Source organism: Echinops telfairi, unplaced genomic scaffold (assembly GCF_000313985.2).
Source record: "Echinops telfairi isolate 266 unplaced genomic scaffold, ASM31398v2 ScPeMD7_7469;HRSCAF=8507_1, whole genome shotgun sequence".
Classification (NCBI taxonomy): domain Eukaryota; kingdom Metazoa; phylum Chordata; class Mammalia; order Afrosoricida; family Tenrecidae; genus Echinops; species Echinops telfairi.
Window position 1 is genome coordinate 73,053,681 of NW_022111373.1, and position 20,884 is coordinate 73,074,564.

Consider the following 20,884-nt stretch of genomic DNA (forward strand, 5'->3'; position numbering starts at 1 on the left):
TCTTCGGTTCCCCCTTTCCACCCCACATACCCTCCACCCCCCAGGCCTTGCCCCTCTCACCACTGGTCCTGAAGGGGTCATCTGTCCTGGATTCCCTGTGTTTCCAGTTCCTATCTGTACCAATGTACATCCTCAGGTCTGGCCAGACTTGTAAGTTAGAATTGGGATCATGATAGTGGTGAGGAGGAAGCATTTAAGAACTAGAGGAAAGTTAAATGTTTCAGCGTTGCTACCCTGCATCTTGATTGGCTCATCTCTTCCCCACAGCCCTTCAGTAAGGGGATGTCCAGCTTACCGATGGGCTTTGAGTCTCCACTCTGCACTCACCCACCTTTACAATGATATTTTGTGTTCTTTGATGCTTGATACCTGATCCCTTCGACAACTTGTGGTCACGCATGAAAAGACCAATATTTGTCACAGGGTTTGTCACTTTGGGTTGAGGAATATAGTCATGAAAATGTTCTTGTAACAATTTTTGCCATTATTTAAGTCTTGTCTGGCGTTATTATCTTGTATAATTCAAAACGTCTGATGAGCATCATACTGTTGTAGTCAGTGAAATTAAAAGACATATCTAAATTCTAACATTTCCAAACCACTTAATGGTACTGTTTTTCTTTCATTTTTGATGACAGATTGTTATATTTTGTGTCATATTCTATATCAATTTCTCTAATGTATCCTCAACAATTTTGTATTATACTACAAAGCTTTCCTAATGTTCAAGCGTGAAATATTTTTAAAATTGAGAGCATTTTCACTGTTTTTTTGGAAAGCATAGAAACTCATATTTGTTGAGAAATTTAAGCATAGAGGAAGAAATTTTCTCTGAATTAGAATGCTTCATAAAATTGGATAGTACTTTATTTTTTTTCAGGTTAATGTTAAACATATCTTTTTGAAAGCTACTGAAAAACTGTTGTTTCTGTATATATGAAGTAAAATTTCCTTAATTTTAGATATAAAATGATGTTTAATGACTAGATTGGTAGTTCATAGCCTAACTTTAGGGTAGACAGCCTTTTATAAGTTACTGATTTAACGTTGATAAAAGCGTTACTGTTGTGGGCAGAAAAAAGCAAAGCTACCCAAAAAAAACCCCAAAAAACCACTCCTGCGTTTGTGCAGATGTTTTATTGTGATAGATCTATTATCCAGCTATTAGAAGATAAATGACTGATCTTTCCCATTTTCCATGCCTCTAGAAAATTGAAATAAGAAGGGGAATATCATTTGGGCTGTATGATTAGGGCAGACTGGATGGCCATTAATTTAAGAGAAGAAAATCCTGGCAGCATTGGCCAACTTATACCATATTATCAATCAAGCCTTGATGCACTCCTTGTGATGACCCAGCACTCTCAGGGTTTTGCAGCGTTAATTAGAATTCATGACAAAATAGATGCAAGGAAACGTTTTGTACCCTTCATAATTTTATAGAAAATTTATTGTTATTAGAGGAACCATTTGCTTAGTGTGATTTTTTTCATTACCAGCTTGTCAACTAGCATAGATAATCTGGAGAAAATATGAACTCCATAGATGGGGTGTCACTTTTGTTGATGGTTCATGTAGTTTACCTTGGAGCACAGCTAATGGCTGAAGTTCATAGCAACAGCACAGAAAAACGTGGCAACCAAGGGAAGATAAATGAGCCATGTTTATTGCTTTAATATAAAAAATACATAAATGGAAAACTGCATTTGAATTTGATGAGCTCATTGCTAGTTCTGTTTGAGTGATTTATTTTTCCCCTGTACACAAAAAAGCTACTATTGACACAGGGAGATGGAAATTAACTGTCTGTTTTTCCTGAAACCAATATATTTGGTTTTAAAAACTTGAGTAGATCATTTTATTTTCATTTTGAATATTTTATAGAATATCGAACGCTTAATAGACTAAGATTATTAATTCCCCTGCCTGCATTTAGCCAGGGTCAAACTGTTAAAAACCATACAACAAAGTTTCTAAAATGGTCAGTTTTGTGTAGTGACGGTAATGCGCTACATTGTTCCACATTTTTTGGTGTGTCCTGAAAATGTATTTCTAGTGGAGAAATTGTTTTTCTTTATTTCTCTTGTCATGTTTATAATAACTTTAAATCTTGGTAGTACTTTAGCATTGTTATTTATTTATAACTCTGGGCTGAAATTTATTTTCAGGTGGTGGTTGATTAAAGAATGAATTCCTTCTATTTGTTGACATCTAAACACACTTAGAGAATTTCTACAATTAGGCATAAAGAATTGGTTTTACTTAGTTAATTTTAAGTTTTAATTACTTCAGTCATCTTTTCCTTGAGTTACTGTATTCTAAGTAGTGGTATTTATTGTATTCTAAGTAGTGGTATTTATTTTTGTACTTTGACATCCATTTCCAACTTACATCACAAATGAGTTGCTGTATAGTTTTATATAATAGGCTTAGTTGGTTAAAAAAATTTGCATGATACTAATTGCAGCCTCCAGGAACACGATTATCACAGAATTTATAATTACCTTGAAGAGTGATTAGTGCAGAAGACATAACAATGTAGGATTGAAAACATGAACTTAACTTCCTTTCCATATCAATACCAGATAGAAAATTATATGTATAATACATCTTTATTTAGCTCACAAAAATAATCATTTCTTTGCTTTCTCGATTGAGTTGCATACATGCTGGGACCAGCAGGTACCAGTGCATGGGCAGGGCTGGAGTCAATAAATGCGGCTTCACGTTTACACTGATTGGTAATTCATAAAATCCCCACAGGACTTGGAGCTTGTTTAGCATAATAGCAAGTCTATATTCTGAGCTGTTTTCTTTCAATTGTATTGTTGGTTGCATATTAATAAACTAAATGTCAGCCAAGTAGAGGGACAAACACTAAAAATATGAATATCATTGTATGTCATATTTTTCTAAAAGTACCATTTCAGTAAGTTTGATTTTCTTTAATTGCTTATTTTAAGTCATTGGGGAAATTTTAGATACTAAGATGAAGATCCCTGGTGTTCAGAAAGAATATGAAGTTAATTTGTTCTTTTCAAAACTGTGTTATGTTGTTTACTAACTGCATAGATATCTGTGGTACATTTATAGAAGCATTAGTGGGTTATATATTCTATTTAGGTTGTATCTTTATACAAATGAAATCTTAATTTCATCACTTTTTAAAAAAGCATGACAATTAAAAAATACTGCGCTTATGGGTCATTAATTTGTCTTGGAGAAATGTTGGTAATGCAGTGTTTCAATTTATACACATTGTTCTTTAAGTGATAATGATGGATTAAAATTGTATCTAGTGTATTTTCTTTGTAAACACATTTTGGAAAAATAACCAATTGGATTAAAATGTGTAATATTTCAAAGTTCTTGTCTTAAAAAATGCATGAATTTTTCAGATACTTTTTTTTTTCCAGATACTTTTAAAGGTAAATTGATTTTGGAATAATTGCCAACCTCATTTTAAACATGCTCCTGGCTATTTTCTTGATATTTTTCCCCTTTATTGTTGAATTCAAAGTATTTTTGAAAATGAAAACATACCTAATCTATTTTGTGCAGTTTATTGAACTTGAACCAGATTTTTAAAAAGTTGTCTCAATTTACCTCCCAGGCATGTTATAACTATTAAAATTATTCTTCGAGGGAGTAATGCTTTAAAAATGTATTTGTTTTTCAAACATGAAGAGTCATCTTATTATTTGATTGACTGAATCTTTTAAATATTGATTGTCACTAAACTGATCACACTACTAGAGTGCCTGCATAGACTCTTTTATAAAGGAATGGCTTTTTTTTTAATGAGTTACTATTTCTTTCTTTTGTAGCTGGTAGCTGGCAGCGTTGTGATGGCTTTCGAAGAAGTGTGTCCAGATAGAATAGACCTCATTCACAAGAATTACCGCAAGCTCTGTAATTTACTCGTTGATGTGGAGGAGTGGGGGCAGGTTGTCATCATCCACATGCTGACTCGCTATGCTCGGACACAGTTTGTCAGTCCTTGGAAAGAGGTGAGTGTGAAGCAGCTTTAACTCTTGGAAAATAGACTGGAATAGAAGACTTTTTCAGTGTGTGGTGGTGTGGTTTTTTTTTTTTTTTTAATTAAGAACAGTAAAATGTTGAGATCTGTATAGAAGGCTCATTTTTGTCAGGTTCTTTGGGAAAAGTAGGGAAGAGTTAGCGGAAGCATTCTATTTGTGCATTGATGAATGGTATGTTGTATCAGTTTTCAGTGGCACCTGGCTGGAGGCCCGTGTTAAGAGCTGTAGTGTGGTACAGTGCTTGACATAACCCAGCCAGGGAGTTTTTTCTTTACTAATGACTTTCTCCCCACGAGGGCTCCCTTCATGAACTCCTCTGCTTCCCAGATGTTCCAGGTACCCACTGGTAAAATTAGGAAATGCATTTCTATAACATGTAGATGTATGTTTGCTCACTAATTCTTTCCTTTATAAGTAAGCATTTCTGAAACTTTTAGATACCTTTTTTTCTAGTTTCCTCTTTCTGAAATGTGTGCATGTTTTCCTTTATACATTTAAAGGATAACACATTCATGCTGAAATGATATTTTGTATTTTTTAAAAGTAGCATGAACAGATTTTTTTAAAGTTTTCTAAAAAAATAAAAAGACAAAACCAAAGTGTTAATCAAACTCCAACTCCATGGAAGTGATTTGGTTGCAAACGTACAAATACTACCTGAGTGCCCCACACTTCTGAGTGCTTTTGTTCATTAGAAATAACATTTAATTTTGAGAAAAATATAAGTAAAATGGAGAAATTTACATAATACATGCTTTGAGGGTGTGCTAAGCTTTCAAATAAGTTTGAAGTGTTTTCAATGTTTGTTACACTGAGGCTTAATGTTATCTCAATGTCATATTCATACTAAAAACTCATTAAAGGGCCTTCCCCGTACATCTTGTTCTAAAATAACGCTTCAAATGTTGACTTACCTGATTTTAAGATTATCTAAGTAGGTCGTTATGCTTTAAAATGGAAGCATATTTCCTGCCTTGCTTTAATTATTATTACATAAAAGTATGTGCTATGTTACATAGGGCTCTTAGGTTGATGAAATTGCCATTCAGTTCTGATGGCACTGTTAGATTAAGCAACACGCCCTTCTTTGACTTCAACTTTGACAAGACTTTTGTTTCTGAGAACTTACATGTTTGATTGCAGCCAATTCCTGTGAAGAATGCTATTCAGATTTTTAACATTTCCTTAAATGTAAAGCTTAGAGGTAATTTTAGCTTACTTAACCAATATCACAGCTTAAAAATTCTTAATTTCCTCTTGTCGCCATCAAATCATCTTCAGTAGCTGTGTTCAAGTGGTCCCTTGCTTCATCCTTAGATAAACTTTGAAGTGAAAATAGACACTCTTCTTTCCAAAGCTTCTAAAAATAGGTAGTAGACATTGAAGTCTCTGTTTTTCTGCCAATTAATTGGATTTTATGTAGCCTTATTTTAATAAAACTCAGTTTTACAGCAATGTGCTACAACGAGGAAGTTGAATTCTCTACTATGTTATCTGTTTATTTGGGGTGGGGGATAAAGTTAGAAGAATTGGGACTATGAACGTTTTTTCTCTGTTTTCACTTGTTAACTCCATGAGCAGTATTAGGAACACGAAATGAGTCTGATTATTTTCTCTACAGTATTGGAATTGGGTTAAATCTTTTCAAATTATTTGTCGCCTGGCCTTGGCTTATTCAAAATGGGCTTAATAGACCAATTCGGCAATGTTTAAGTGTGAACCTCTGCCTGGATGCTGTTGCATTTCTGGGAACTGGCCACTCTTTCAGACGGAAGTTTTACCTGCTTTTCATGTAGAGCGTTGCATATGCGATCCTTTGAGGGCAAAAAAAATTGGTTTAAAGGAAAAAATAAAAAATAAAATCCTTCTAATAAATGATCTTTAAAGGTTTATTGAACTCTAATCATACTGTTATATTTTTGTTTTATTTTATTTAAATGATAAAGCCCATACAAACACATGGTGAGATTCAAGACAGCAACAAACACTTCCTTTTCATAACCCCTAGATTTACTTAACACACCTGCAAGTAATCATGTCAGCTATGTGATTTCAGTCTTTTTGGTGATGATAAATTTTACTTTGAAAATTGTACTCTTATTCATTTATCGCCTGATGTGATATTAGTTGTCTCAAACCCATGAAAGAAACACTTTGATGAATTTCTACCTAAGTCTTGACTTAGCCCCAAGTAGTCAAGATTGCAGATTTATGTCTGTGCATGTGTGTTATAATAGCGCTGGTCAGCACCAAAATGCAGAGTTTGAAGGGTCACCCTTATTGCAGTATTATTATTAAGAAACCATCAAAACTGTTAATTGATGCAAACACATTTTATAAAGTTCTAGGTCAAATAGGTCATCAATATTTGAATCAGTCCGTGGTCACTCTTTCGCTTCACTCACCTCAAACTTCTCTGTGTCTATTTATAATCCTGTTTTACTGAGAAGCTTTTGCGAGAGCCTTCCAACCATTGGTAGTCTTCTAGGCTTCCTAGCCCAGGCCATGTCACTTCCAGCCTTTTAGGCCGCACTTGGAAAGTTTAGCTTTACAAGTTGGCAGACTCCACCACCTGAGCAGACTTTGACCCCACCTAGAAGAACCTGAGAAGGATCCAGCGTCCATATCTGCTTTCATGTTTCATTTCGTATGTCGTAACTAGCATACCGTGTAGCAGAGAACGTTTAAGATTATTTTAGATTAGAAAGACGAGGCAAAAGAGAGCTCTAGCCGAGCCAATGTTGCGTACCTACCCTTTAGTCCTTTCATCATCACCGCTTGTTTCTTGAAATCATTGGAGGAGGAAGTTCCTCATTCTAGCACTGCATCCTCTTTTACAGACAGGCAGGAATCAGTGGCAAGAATGCTGTATTCATTCATACAATTTTATGATAATGAAGGGCCTTTTACATTGAATGAATGAATGAATTCACCTGTGGGAAAACAATATACTGACTTAAAAGTAATTGGAAATGGAAATACTGGCTATAATAACATTTATCAAAATCAGAAGGTCCCCAAAATACTAAGAAAGTGTGAAAAATAATACCATGATGCTTCATGTTTAGCAGTTTATTATTTTGTGCCCTTCTGTAGTGTTTTATTTGAGAGAAGGCAGTGAGTGTGACTTTCTTTGCCCTGGATAATACTGATTGTGAACACAAGATGGAACCCAAAGTATAAACAAAGTAATCGGTGCACAGGTCAGCATGTTCCCTGTGACTTTCAATAAGAATGAAAGTATTTTGTGGGCGGTTACCACGGTAAGCTTTCCTGCGCTTGCTTATTGCAAAGTTAGTCACCGGTCACTTTGTCCAGACATTGCAGTTAGCTAAGTAGCATAATGACATTTGCTTTTCAAGAAGGAAAATGATGTATTTCCTGGAATTGTTGGCATCTATGCTTGAAAAAGTAGCAGCGTTGGTTGGGGAAGAATGAATAGTAGTAGAAGTACTTTTTGAGCTGAGCTCATGTACATGCTTTTGTCAATAAATTCTCAGATGAACACATCAGATACAAACAACTTCCTCGGGCAGAAGAGATTTTTAATTTAGTTTATTTGCATCATTATAGATCAGTATTTAGGTTGTTTATATGTAAATGTGTGAGATTTGAGGAACAATTAAGTGTTGACAAAGTAGATTGCAGTCATATCAATTGCAGTGTATTTTCCATAATTTTTCTAACTGACATCTTTGATGATAAATAGTGGATGCCAAGTCAAAGCCGATTATACAGTGCACTAGGAATTCATGGGGCTGTCAGGAGAAGACCGATTGACTTCAAATTTACATATTAATGAGAAGATTTGTTAAGAGGGTGCTTGACTATAGAAAATAACAGCGTATTTATAGGGCACGACATTTTATAAATAAAGCTGATGCAGGAAAATGGAAATTAAACCTTTTAGGTTAATAAATTCAAGAGACGGCTAAAATGCATATTTGCATTTTTATTTTCTGAAATTTACCTTACTCTCTCCAGTCCCTGTGGTTTTCTTTTCTTTTTTTTAAATTCTACATCAAATTTGAATTTTTCAAGGATATAAAATTACTTATTTTCTTTGTGTAATTCAGGTATCTTATGGGAGATTCTTGAAGCATAAATGTAACTTTTAAGACTAAATTTGCTTTTGTAGAAATGGACTTCAAAATTGTATATACAATAGAAAGTAAATTATAAGTGATTTTTAAAAATAAGACTTCATTGATAGTAATAAAACAGGAATATTTTTAATTTAATGAACTTAGCTCATTAGTTGGAACTGGTGGATGGTAATTTTGCAAGAATTACCTAAATATCTTACTTTCATAGTTTGGAACTTAAAAATAATAATATTCATTGTTATTTTTTAGTATATGAATCCAAGTAATAGAATCTGATAATAGTATTGATGCTATATTGAAATTTGAGGTGATTAACATATTTTCTTTCTTTGTATATGTGTGTGTATGTATAGTATATATGTATTACACATATATGTAGATATATGTATACATATGTATATATAACATGCAAACATGTATATAACAGATTTTATATGCTGTATAGACATATATATGAGAAACGGCTATATACATAAATACACAGATATAGTTGTAGATATATAGATAAATGTAGATATATAAATATGTAGATACATATATAAATACATCTATATTTATACCTGTATTTCAATTATAAAACTTTATACTGGTTTAAGAACTTTGAAGTTTAGAAATTTGTTTTAAGTCATTTTAAGATAATTTGGGATTTTCACAGGTAGCTCTAAAATAAGAACCTGTCAAAACACAAAATTCATATAGATATTTCTTACTTCTGGATTTTCTGCAAGTACAAAGGTACTCCATGGTCTTTTCGTTGGTTTGAGGATTAAGGGAAATGTTTCATGAACTGTATCATCTGGATCCTGTCCTAAGGAACCTCCTTCCTATAGAGATTCCTTTTATTGCGTTTTAAGATAAGTTTGTACAACGTTCTACCTAGTGACTTATTGAGGCTTAGTATTCTGTGTCATTCTTGATTGCTGTGCAGTCCCTGCTTAGCAGTGCAGAGGAAGACAAGTGTTCTAGACTCTTCCAGGCAGCGGTTGAGAGGACTGTAGAGGAAGAGTCCAACGTGCACTTTCATGAGAAATTGTGGGCCATGTGCTGACATTGAAATAATCCCACCCCCAAACCCCCCCCCCACACCGAATGCCATTTATACTAAAGATTTCGCTTTCTTTTAGCTGTTCATAATTTACTTTTAAAGTTATTTAAAATTTTATCAAAATTTTAAAATAATCATTTAAATAATACAAGATTTATAAAAAACATTTTCCTGCCCTATCCATGCTTGAATTGGTGTCTTCAAAATCGTCTGTGTATGTGTATTTACTTTCTTTTAAAGTAATACGTATATATAATCTGTTTCTTGATACAATTTATTAATTTTAAGTCTATTTCCTGGAACCCTGGTGATGCTGACGGATAAGCATGAGACGGTTGGTGACTTGAACCTACCGGCAGCTCTGTGGGAGGAAGCTGAGGCGTCTGTACCCGTGCGGGTTGATAGCCGTGGAAACCCGTAGGCAGTGTGGCCATGAATCATTATGGACTCAGGGCCAGGAGGTGTATTTCTGTCCTATTTTAAACTTGAGGATTGGGGGCATTCTCCATTACAGTTTCACCTCACACATCCACTTCTTTTCATCTTTACTGTGTCATTATTTCATCCGTGTACATTGTTTGAACCTGCACTGTGACTATAGACGCAATTTATATTCTATAGTACTATTACCTTCTCATTTGTGAAACCTGATTTTTGCTGGATTAAAAAATTGACTTCTTTTAAATTTATCTAGTTTTTCATATCATTCTTACAAGTCATCTCCTCCCCTCAACGTATTTTATATGCTGCTGTTGAGATATTTCTGGTTGCTTTCCTAGATCCATCTTCTTTCCTTATTTATTAACAGAATTCTAATTGTATTCAAAGTAGTGAGAAGGTCCGTTAATACTAATCACCCTCCCCAGACTCCTTTGGAGTCAGAAGTGGTTACGTGAGGGAACTATCTTATATGGTTATATGAACCATTCCAGAAGGTCAGGTATTTATGAAAACCGCTGACTGGCATTCTAAGGAAACTATTGTTTTTCTGATGGTCTTCTCTGGCACAAACTTCAGCCTTTTGCTCCCTCTCCTTATTTTTGTCTGGAATGCATATGTAATGACAGGTGGTACAGTAACCATTTCGCCTGTAGCAAGATAACCACAGGATGAGTGTGAATCAACTCACTGCCACCAGGTCTACTCTGACTCCTCATGGCCCTGTAGCACAGAGAGAACTGCCCCAGTGGGTTCTGAAACTGAAGTCTCATCCCCCTCTTCCCCCCCAGAGTGGCCAGGGGACCCAACCTCTAACCTTGTGGTCAGCAGCCTAACTTAGGCCACCAGCTGAAAAACCAAAGTTGATGCTACCTAACTTGATACTTTTTTTCCACATAAGAAAAATGAGTTGCTCCCGCTCCAAGTTACTATAGATGCATGTCTGTTGCCATCGTTCCATCTAGCACTGTTGTTAACATATAGCAAGTATTGAGCAGCCTCATTTGCTTCTCAACAACATCCTTCTGGAGGCTCTGTTGTCGGGATTTTTGCCCTTATGTTCTACGGTGGCTATTTACTAAGTTTGAAGCATAGATACTGTTTTGGAACTTAATTTCTCTCCGTGTTATGAATCTGCTATGACTTTGGCTTTCCTTCTTCTAGTATCTTCTTTCTTGGTCTCCCTTGTTTTGAGGAGTACCTCCTCCAGTATCTTTTAAAGAATGAGTAGGCAGGAGATCACGTTTTAGAGCCTTGCCACGTCATCCTCGTGCTTAATGTTCTTGGGTCGGTAATCTCTTAAATCTGGTGTGTCTGAAATGCTTTCTTGTTACCTTTACTGTACTTGACCTATTAACTGGATACTGTTGGGCCACAGTCTGTTTCTTTTTTCTTTTTTTGGATCGCTTCTATAAACATTGAATGTTCCAGTGAAGAAGTTTGAGGCAGCCACATTATTTCCCTTTTGAAAATGTCTTGTTTTTTTTGCTTAGATGCTGAAAAGTCTCCTTAAGAATCTTTGAAAATTAGTGAGTTGCTTATGCTTCCACTTTCATTTTCATGATATGATTAGAATTATTTAATTTGTACATTGCTTGTCTTACTATGACTATAGACAGTATATTCTATAATCGTTACTCATTTTTTCTTTGTTTAGTTTTGTGGGTTGTGTAGTCTGTGAATCGTTCTGAAAACTGTGGACAAATGGACTTAAAGGAACGGAAGCCCTAGTGGCGAATGGCTCCGTGTTGGGCTGTTACCATAAGATAAGCACTTAGAAACCATTGGGCACTCCATGGGGGAGAGATGAGAATTTCTGCTCCCGAGTTACTGCCCCAGAGGGGCAGTTCTACCCTGCCCTGCAGGGGTCACTGTAAATTGGAATTGACTAAAGGACAGTGAGTTTGTTGTTTAAAAATTTTTTATGATCTGTAGATTCATTGGTTATTCAAAGTATTCCTATCTTTAAATATGTTTTTTCTTGATGCCCCAAATTTTAATGTTCTATTTGCCAGTTTTGTGCTCTAGGATTTCCTTTAGTATGTCTACTGTATCATCTTTTTAGGAATTTGTTTTAATATCCATCTTTTTGTGATTATATTTTCTCATGTCTTTTTATGGGCAATAAATTGATTCTCAATGGTCTAATTTGTTCCTTACATTTTTATATCTTCTTTTAATTCTGTAATGATATTGCTTCGATCTTCACGAATTCACTCAGATTTCAGTCTCAGTGTGCCTTTTTTTCTGTAATCTCATCTTTGACCTTGTGTATTGTTGAATTCACGTTCTCAGTTGGCTATTAGAGAAAGTACTTTCGATTCTGCATTTTATTTGTACTCTACAAGGTGTTCCCCCTTTATTTCCCGGTGCTGTGAGTATGCTGTACTCTTCACATTGCAAATGGCCCGGGTGCTGGTACTGGCATGTTTTGATAGCGTGTGAATGACTTGGTGGTGACCTACCACACCCAACAATGGCTTGTTTCTTCCTTTCAGTTTCCATCTGTGGGGATTTTATGGCTCCTTGCTTGTTTGGGCAGGGGAGTAATTTTCAGGAGTAAATTTAGTCTAGGGGGCACAGAGTGTACTGGGGCGGGGAGTGGTGGGGATACTGACCATTCAGTGCTAGGATGCTGGCTTTCTCCGTGGGAAACAGCTTCGTCTCCCTGCCAGTGCACCTTTTATGTAACCATCACCTGCCATCTCAGGGGAGCAGTGTGTAGTAACAATACTGAACAGGTTTCAGTGGGGCTTGCAGACTAAGAGACAAAGAAGAAGGGTCTGGCAATTTACTTAGAAGAATCAAGTATAAAATGATTAAAAAAAACATCAGGTAATGAAACCCTGGTGGGTCTCAATGGTCTAATCTTCAAGTGGATAGCACAGGAAGAGGTACTGTTTCCTTCTGTGGGGCATGGGGGCTCCCTTTGTCCGGCTGATTGGACAGTGATGAACAATAATTATTAAAGTCATTATTAGAATAAATTGAGTTCTACCTTTCTTTTTAGATATTTTCTTGAACCCTGCCACCCAGTATATTCTTGTGGAGGAATATTTTTGACCTTTAAATTGTTCTTCTCAATCCATTCTATAGCCCAAGAACTATACTGTGCACCATAGTAGTTTCTGGCCATAGTAGTGAGTAATTAAACTTAAGTGAAATCAAAATGACAGAGCCATTTTTGCAGTTTCATTAACCACATTGGAAGCTCTCAGCAGGCACACGTGGCTAGCGCCCTCGATATTGGTCAGTGCCGATACTGAAGGTTTGCTTCACCACAGAAATGCCTGGCTCAGCGCCTTCGCTTCTTTCTGAGAACACCAACTTGGTGTACTGTTTCCATCAGCTTTTCCTCCACACCCTTTTCTGTTACTGTTCTCCCACACCCACCTGACTCCAGCAGAGGGAAAAAAACTAAGGAGGGTGACCTCATTGATCCTTCTACCTAATTTAGACGGAGGCTTTATTAATGAACACTTTCAGGAAGTTAGGAGCCTATTTTTGTCTATCAAAAAATGTTTTTTCAGTTGATGATATTGGGTTGTTGCCCTCTTCCTGTTTCATTACTACTGACTAATGTGTTTAAGTTCTAACTATTGGGGAAAGGGATTTTATGATCTTTGATTCTACACCTTTACTGGAAACTGTATGCAATGTACTTAGGAGGAGAGACTTCAAATGTAGGAAGTGAGGAAATGTGACCCGTTCTCTGCCCTCCTCAGCTGTCTCTGAGACTTTCCTTTGCCCCGTTGGGCAGTTTTTCCCTTGACAGGCTCCCTTGGATAGTGTTGTATTTTCTTTGACTCCATAGTGTGCTTATGTTTCTCTCTTAGCCTTGTTGTTCTAGCATAGAGAACTGGAGATGATTAATACTGAATTTTAGATCTCTGACAAGTCAATTATTTATATTAATTTTAATTTTGTGATTTTTTGGCTGCTTAATAATTTTCTATATTCATCTTAGCTGCGCTTATTATTTTATATAATAATGTGGTAATTTGAACCACTCAGTTTGATTCCATTTTGTTATCCATTTAGTCTTGTCTATGCAGACTTTGAATTTCTAATATTTGAAAATTATTGCAGTCTACAATTTTATAGGTGACATTTATTTTAGATATGAGAAATAATGTATTCATTTTTTTGTTTCATTAGATTGCTCTCCAATTAAGTATTTTGGTATGTTCAAAATTCACAACCCTTTACATTGACAACTTATTCTATAGAATTTGAGACGCTTTCTTAATGTAGAACATAGATTTCCAAATTTATTTGGCCTATCACCCACCCCCTTTTCAGGTAAAAAATAAAATTACTCCGCCTCCTCTTGGCAATTGGAAACGAAATAGAATGGCTTCCAGTACCCCTCAAAGTGACGTGTATTAGTCTAGGTACTTTGGAGAAACAAATCCACAGCAACTCACGTATAGGAGAGAGTTTTATGCAAAGAAAATGTGCATCACGAAAACATCCCAACCCAATGCTGCCCAAGCCCACAAGTCCAACATTAACCCATACCCAACACCAGTCCACAAAGTCCTTCACCTCACAAAACAGAGGTAAGAATGCCGACTGCAGGAGGAAAGCTGAGTCAGTGAACGTGTAAGCATCTCAGCACTGGCAGGGGTCTCCACATGGCTGCTCCAGCACCCAGGGCTGCATCGGGATAGATCCATGCGGCTTCTCCTTGGGGATGTCTTGTAGGAAATCCATCTTGCAAGCTGAAGCAGGGAACTGCTAAGGCAGCTGCACCCGATGCAACCATCACAAAACAAGAGACCCGAGAACTAGAAAGGCAAGGCTTCACCACCCATTTATCCCTCCGCCTTTCAACCAGTACCACATGTGATTATCGGCCAGGCTGGCACAATTAACTAACTCAGTGCCGTCTTTGCTCTTTGCACACTGTAAAGAGGTTTTGTGCAGCAGATTTTCCCAGTGCAATACACTTTTTGATTGCTTGACTGCTGCTTCCGTGAGCATTGATTGTGAATCCAAGCAAGATGAAATTCTTGACAACCTCAGTCTTTTCGCTCTTTATCATGTTACCTATTGGTTACCAATTGTGAGGCTTTTGGCTTTCTTTACACTGAGTTGTAATCCACACTGGATCTTCACCAGTAAATGCTTCGTGTCTTCTTTGCTCGTAGCGAGCAAGGCTGTCTCATTTGGGTTCCACAGGTTGCTAACAAGCCTTCTTCCAGCCCCAACGCTGTGTTCTTCATGTAGTCCAACTTCTTGGGTTGTTTGTTCAGCATGCAGGGTACCTAAGTATAGTGAAAGGATCTAACCCTACTGCATAGCTTTCCTGATTTTAATCTATACTGTATTCCCTTGCTCTATTTGAATGACCGCCCCTTGATCTATGTACATATTCTGCAAGAACACAATTCAAGTTTTCTCAGATTCCCATTCTTCTCAATGTTGTACATAGTTGTTATGATCCACACTGTTGAAAACTTCTGCATAGTTAGCAAAACACAAGTAAACATGTTACAGAAGTCTCTGTTTTTTGTTTAAGATTCAGCTGATGTCAGCAGTGATTGCCCTCCTTCCACATCCTCTTCTGAATCTGGCTGGAATTTCTGACAGCCCCCTTTAACTGCAACTGTTTTTGAGTTATCTTCAGCAAAGTTTTAACTAGAATGTGGTTTAAATAATATTACTCGATAATTTCTGCATTCTGTTCGTTAACCTTTGTTTGGAGTGGGCACAAATATGCGTCTCTTTCTGTTCATTCATCGGGTATTTGTCTTCTAGGTTTCCTAAATGCTTTCGATGCACTCCCCACCTGGCGATCTTTTCTGGATGGTAATTGGTCCCTCTGATCTCTGCTCCTGTCTTTCATTTCTCTCTCATAATACAAAAGGGTTGCAGGACACACTCCTGGGCAGTTAGTTTCCTCACCTCTCACCAGGGCTCTAAAGGGATTAAGGTGTTGCATCCCTCCCTTAATTCTCTTATTAGTTTATCACATCACATCTTGAGACATGGTGACATAAATGCCGCATTGCTTCATGTATATATCTGTTTAACTCCTTTGAATCATGGCTCAGCCACGCCGACACATGTTTTGGGGAAACACAATTTAATCCAATATTTGCTGGTGCAAATTTTATGTACTTCATTCATCCTGCTGTGGTAGGTATATGTTTTCATTAGCCTATCATTTTAAATAAATTCTTTTAATGGTAGCCTAATAAACTATTAGGACATTTTGAAATTATTTGAGAGGCTAGATAATTTATTCCTGTAACTAGATACCTAAAGAGTCAGGAAAGTTAGGGTCAGAACTTCCTTTATACCATCCCTGTACATATTGAACTTTCCTTCCTACCTACCTACCTGCCTACCATCTATTTGCTTTTGGGATCTACGGATGGTACTTGCTTATGGCTGAATGTTGAACTTTTAAGTGCACCCATGGAAATGTAACCTCTGTCGTCACTGCCTAAGTCTTTGTGTGGACATACCTATGTTTTCACTTCTCTAGGGTGTGGAAAAGTCAACATGTGCTTTTCTCTTTCTCGTCTCCCGTTAGTCACTCCAAAGGCAACTAGTTCTAACTAGCCTTGTCTTCAGTTAGTTACTAGCCTTGTCTTCAGTTAGTAACTTAAAACAATTTTTTTATTATATTACTTTTTCTTGTGACTCGGTATGATTTAATTTAAATATTAAACTTGTTTGAACTAAAGGGCCTTTTATATGAAGTTTGATTATATAAAGTTATTGTTTATAGTCCTATTTTTTAATTAAAAATTAAATTTTAAGTGGTATTTCTTTCTCAGAGCCCTAGGTCTCGAATCTTCCTTTATCCAAAGTTGAGATATTTTGAATTTTTTTGTTTCATATGAGAGTTTCTTCAAATAGGAATTTATTTAGGAAAAAGTATCTCATTGGTTTACCCCTCCTCTAAGAAAACACAAGCATTACCAGACCTCTGCTTTGACACTTTCATTTTTGTGTCTTCCAGGAGAAAAAGAATGTGGCCTTTTCTGTTCAAAATGCTTTTACCTCTTTGCCCTGCCTATAGCCTTTGTGAGGGATTAAAGTGAGGAGAGAATGCATGAGGAATAAGGATCAGGTCTACTGAGGATGGCTTTGTTGTCTAACTTTTTTAAATCATTTTTTTGGGTTGTTGTCCAACTCTTTATCACAATCCATGCATACATACATCCATTGTGTCAAGCACATTTGTACATTTGTTGCCATCATCATTCTCAAAACATTTGCTTTCTACTTGTGCCCTTGGTATCAGCTCATTTTCCCCTCCCCCCACCCCCATGAACCCTTGATAATTGATAAGTTATTATTATTTTGTCATGTCTTACACTGTCTGATGGCACCCTTCACTCACTTTTGTGTTGTCCGTCCCCCAGAGAGGGCGTTATATGTAGGTCCTTGTAATCGGTTTCCCTTTCTACCCCACCTTCCCTCCACCCTCTCCTGGATTTCCTGTTTCCAGTTCCTGTCTGTACTAGTGTACATCCTCTGGTCTAGCCAAATTTGTAAAGTAGAATGGGGATCATGCTAGTGGGGGAGAGGAAGCATTTAAGAACTAGAGGAAAGTTGTATGTTTCATCGTTGCTACATTGCACGCTGACTGGCTCGTCTCCTCCCCACGACCCTTCTGTAAGGGGATGTCCAGTTGCCTACAGATGAACTTTGGGTCCCCATTCCACACTCCCCCTCATTCACAATGTTATGATTTTTTTGTTCTTTGATGCCTGGATCCCATCGATACCTTGTGATCACATAGGTTGATGTGCTTCTTCCATGTAGGCTTTGTTGCTTCTGAGCTAGATGGCCGCTTGTTTACCGTCAAGCCTTTAAGACTCCAGAAGCTATATCTTTTAATAGCTGGACACCGTTAGCTTTCTTCACCACATTTGCTTATGCACCCGCTTTGTCTTCAGAGATCATGTCGGGAAGATGAGCATCATGGAATTTTTTGCATAACTTATAATCGAATGAACACCACCCTAAAATACATTTTGCTTAACTAAAAACTTATTTTTATTACCTGTATTCTGTGCCCTATTTGGCATTTCATCGGTTTTCAAATAATGGGAACCTTCATTTTCCATGTCTTGGAAGCCTTAGATTCAGATTCAACAAATGCCTGGTCTGTTTTTCATTAAAGGGACATTTGAAATAATGCTTTCTATAGATCCTCCACTTCTCAGTAACAAAGTTTAAAAATCACTGTATATGGAGTCGAGCAGAATGTCAAGTTTTCTTGTGGTACTGCGATACACGCCTCATCCATGGCTCCCCATCCAAAAGAAAGACACACTACTAGGAAACGGACAGAGAATGTGAAATATTACCATCAGAAATGGATGGAAGAACAGGCTCAGAGCCTGATTAATTTTCCACAAGGGAAAATACCACCTACTCCATTTTCTGCTCCTCCTCCAGCAGGGACAGTGATCCTGCCTCCCCCCAGTGTCCCAAGTCCTCCTTGCCCTAGTAGCATGATGCCAGCACCCTCTATGGGGCACCCACCCATGATACCAATGATGGGCCCTCCTCCTCCTGGGATGTGGTTGCCCATGGGAGGCCACATGGCACTGAAGCTGGACCGGCAGTGATGCAGCTCTCTGCACATCTTATGATGGTCCCCAGTCAGTCAGAAATGACTCGGCCAGCCCTCTTTGTATGAGCTTTATAGTACTTGTACTATGTCACCAGGAGATCCTGGCGCTGTCACGCTGGGTGTTTTCTAACAGCACAACACGGAACACCTGCTCCCCCTTTCTGTCAAAATGAGCTGAGGTTTTGGAGTGGAGCAGCTGACGAAAAAACACAACCAAACAATTTTTGTTTGTACTGTGAGGGGAAAATAAAATCGTCAACTTTGAGTTAACCAACAAAGCAAAAACCACAGCATTCAGGATGTTTGTTTCTTATGGACTAGAGCTGAACATGTATTCATAAGAAATGAGAAGTGTTGTGGGCAATTGAACATTGTGAATTTTCATAGTGGCTCCATACAAAGTTACTGTGCACAGGTGTTTCCATAATTGTGATGTATTGGGGAGATTCAGTGTTCAATGGTCCTCAAACCCATACTTCCACCTGTGTGGTATGGTGGTCACTGGGCTGTGGTATAAAGCATGTAAAGTGCTAAGTGTAGTAGTTACCTCAGAGAGAGGGGATGAAAAAAATCTCAAATCACTATGCATGTCCTGTACTGAATTATATAAACCTGAATTTTTTAGGGAGGACACTTAATTTTGTCTTTGAAGTAGGATTTTCCCCCTAGTGTGTCTGCCCCTGTGATAGTGTGTGCTACTCATACTGTGTAGCAAATGAGTGTTGATGATGTTTCTAATCACCCATCCACTCGGCTTGTCAGAGAAGTCTGACCCATCTCAGTGAGCTGAATTGCCAATATGCTGATGGAGACACTCCTTTTGCCTGGTAGAAACGACGCAGTCTCTTTTCTCGCTCTGGAATAGAATAAAATAGTCTGTGTGTCTAGAGCAGATTTCCGAGATTGTTTGTCCAACGGAAACATCTTTAAGGTGGACTTCAGAAGGAAAAGGCCACAATCACTGTCTTTTGTTCATCTGCTCTAAATGCCAAGATGATAAAAGGAAAAGTGATAGGACGAAGAATAAGACTTTGTGATTTCAATTCCTGATCCTACCACTTTTAACCTCCAACTTTGGATGATTAATCTACATTGCCTGTGTGTACCGGCCATCCTGCACCTGCCACTAGGGTGTGCTGGGGTGGCATGCATGTTGCTGTGATGCTGGAAGTTGTGCTACTTAGGTTTGTAACACCAGCCGGGGTCACCCATGCTGGACAGATTTCTTTGGGGTTTCCAGGCTAAGACCAGGAAGAATAGATAGGCATGTCACTCCTGAGAGATTAACCACAGAGAAACTTACAAAGAGCAGTGGAACATTATCCAATATAATGCCAGAAGATGAGTCCTCGATGTTGGAAGTCACAGAAATCTTCATATCTAGTCCAAAAGGCAGCATCATGGTAAATAGAATAAAAGTTGGTGTTGCTAAAGATTTCATTTTACTTGGACCCCACAATCAATGCTCATGAGAGCAGTAGTCAAGATATCAAAGGACGTGTTGCAGTGGGCAGGGCAGGTAAAGAGGAAGGATGCTAATTTGAGGACTGTGGTGGGAGTGACGAAGCCATGCTATTTCAACCACTTTAAATGCCTGTGGAAGCTGAGCAGCGAATAAGGAAGTCCACAGAAGAATTGGTGCATTTGAATGATGCTTATGAGGAGTATTGAAGTATCATGAACTACCAGAAGAACAGGTAAGTCTATGTCTTGGAGGAAGAACAGTCAGAATAATTTTTAAAAGTAAGAATAGCAACATGTCATCTTCTGTACTTTGAACGTGTTATTACGAGAGACCAATCCCTGGCAAGGACTTTGTACTTGGTAAGTCAGCGAAAAAGAGGAAGTCCTTTAATTGACACAGTGGCTGCAACAGTGGTCTCAAACATAATGATTGTGAGAATGGTGCAGGACCGGGCAGTATGCCTGGGGCCATTTTGAGTTGGAGTCAGTTGATGAAGTGGTTACATGGTGGACTTCCGTCTGCAAAACTCGCAGTTCAAAACCACCAGCCACTCTGTGGAAAAGGATGAGGATTTCTACTCCGGCAAACAGTTACAGTTTCAGAAACTCATAGGGACAGTTCTACCCATTCCTGTAGGATCACTATGAGACAGCATCAACTTGCTGGCAGCAACTTTAGTTTCTGGTTTAACAACAATATCTCCAGGACCCCTGGTGACCCAGTGTTGAAGTGCTGGGCAGTTCACCAGAAGGTTTAAAATTGGGGCTAACCAACAGCTCCAAAGGAGAAGGAGGCGGTTTCCTTGTCAGTAAAAATTACAGGGGACAACACTCGAGACACAGTGTGGGAATTGTGCCCGAGCTGATCCCACTACACCCAGGCAAAATATTAAGGGCGTGCAACAGAACAGCAAGGGAAACAGAGCAACGAAGTCCCTAGGGAATACCAAAAGTAGACTTTGGGGCCAGGGCTTGGCACCCCATCAGACTCGACCGGAAAACACTCCTAAAGGCCAACAAACAGTCCTTGAACTAACTACAAGCTTTCTTTCTTGTTGTATTTTGTTTTTTGTCATTGGCTTGTTGTTGTTGTTTTGGTTTCTTTTGTTGCTTGGTTTTGCTCTGTCTTGTTTTTGTGCATGTTGTTATCTCCGCAGATCTGTCTAAATAAGATAGGCTGGATGAACAA

At 37.8% G+C, this 20,884-nt stretch overlaps 1 protein-coding gene across 1 annotated transcript in view; it reads left to right on the forward strand.

Annotated features, from left to right (window-relative positions):
* Positions 1-20,884, forward strand: part of AP3B1 (adaptor related protein complex 3 subunit beta 1) — a 283,869-nt gene that overhangs the window by 99,171 nt on the left and 163,814 nt on the right. The window contains exon 7 of the mRNA XM_045285085.1: positions 3,828-4,010. Within this exon, the coding sequence (XP_045141020.1) occupies positions 3,828-4,010 (183 nt within the window). The remainder of the gene's footprint in view (positions 1-3,827; positions 4,011-20,884) is intronic.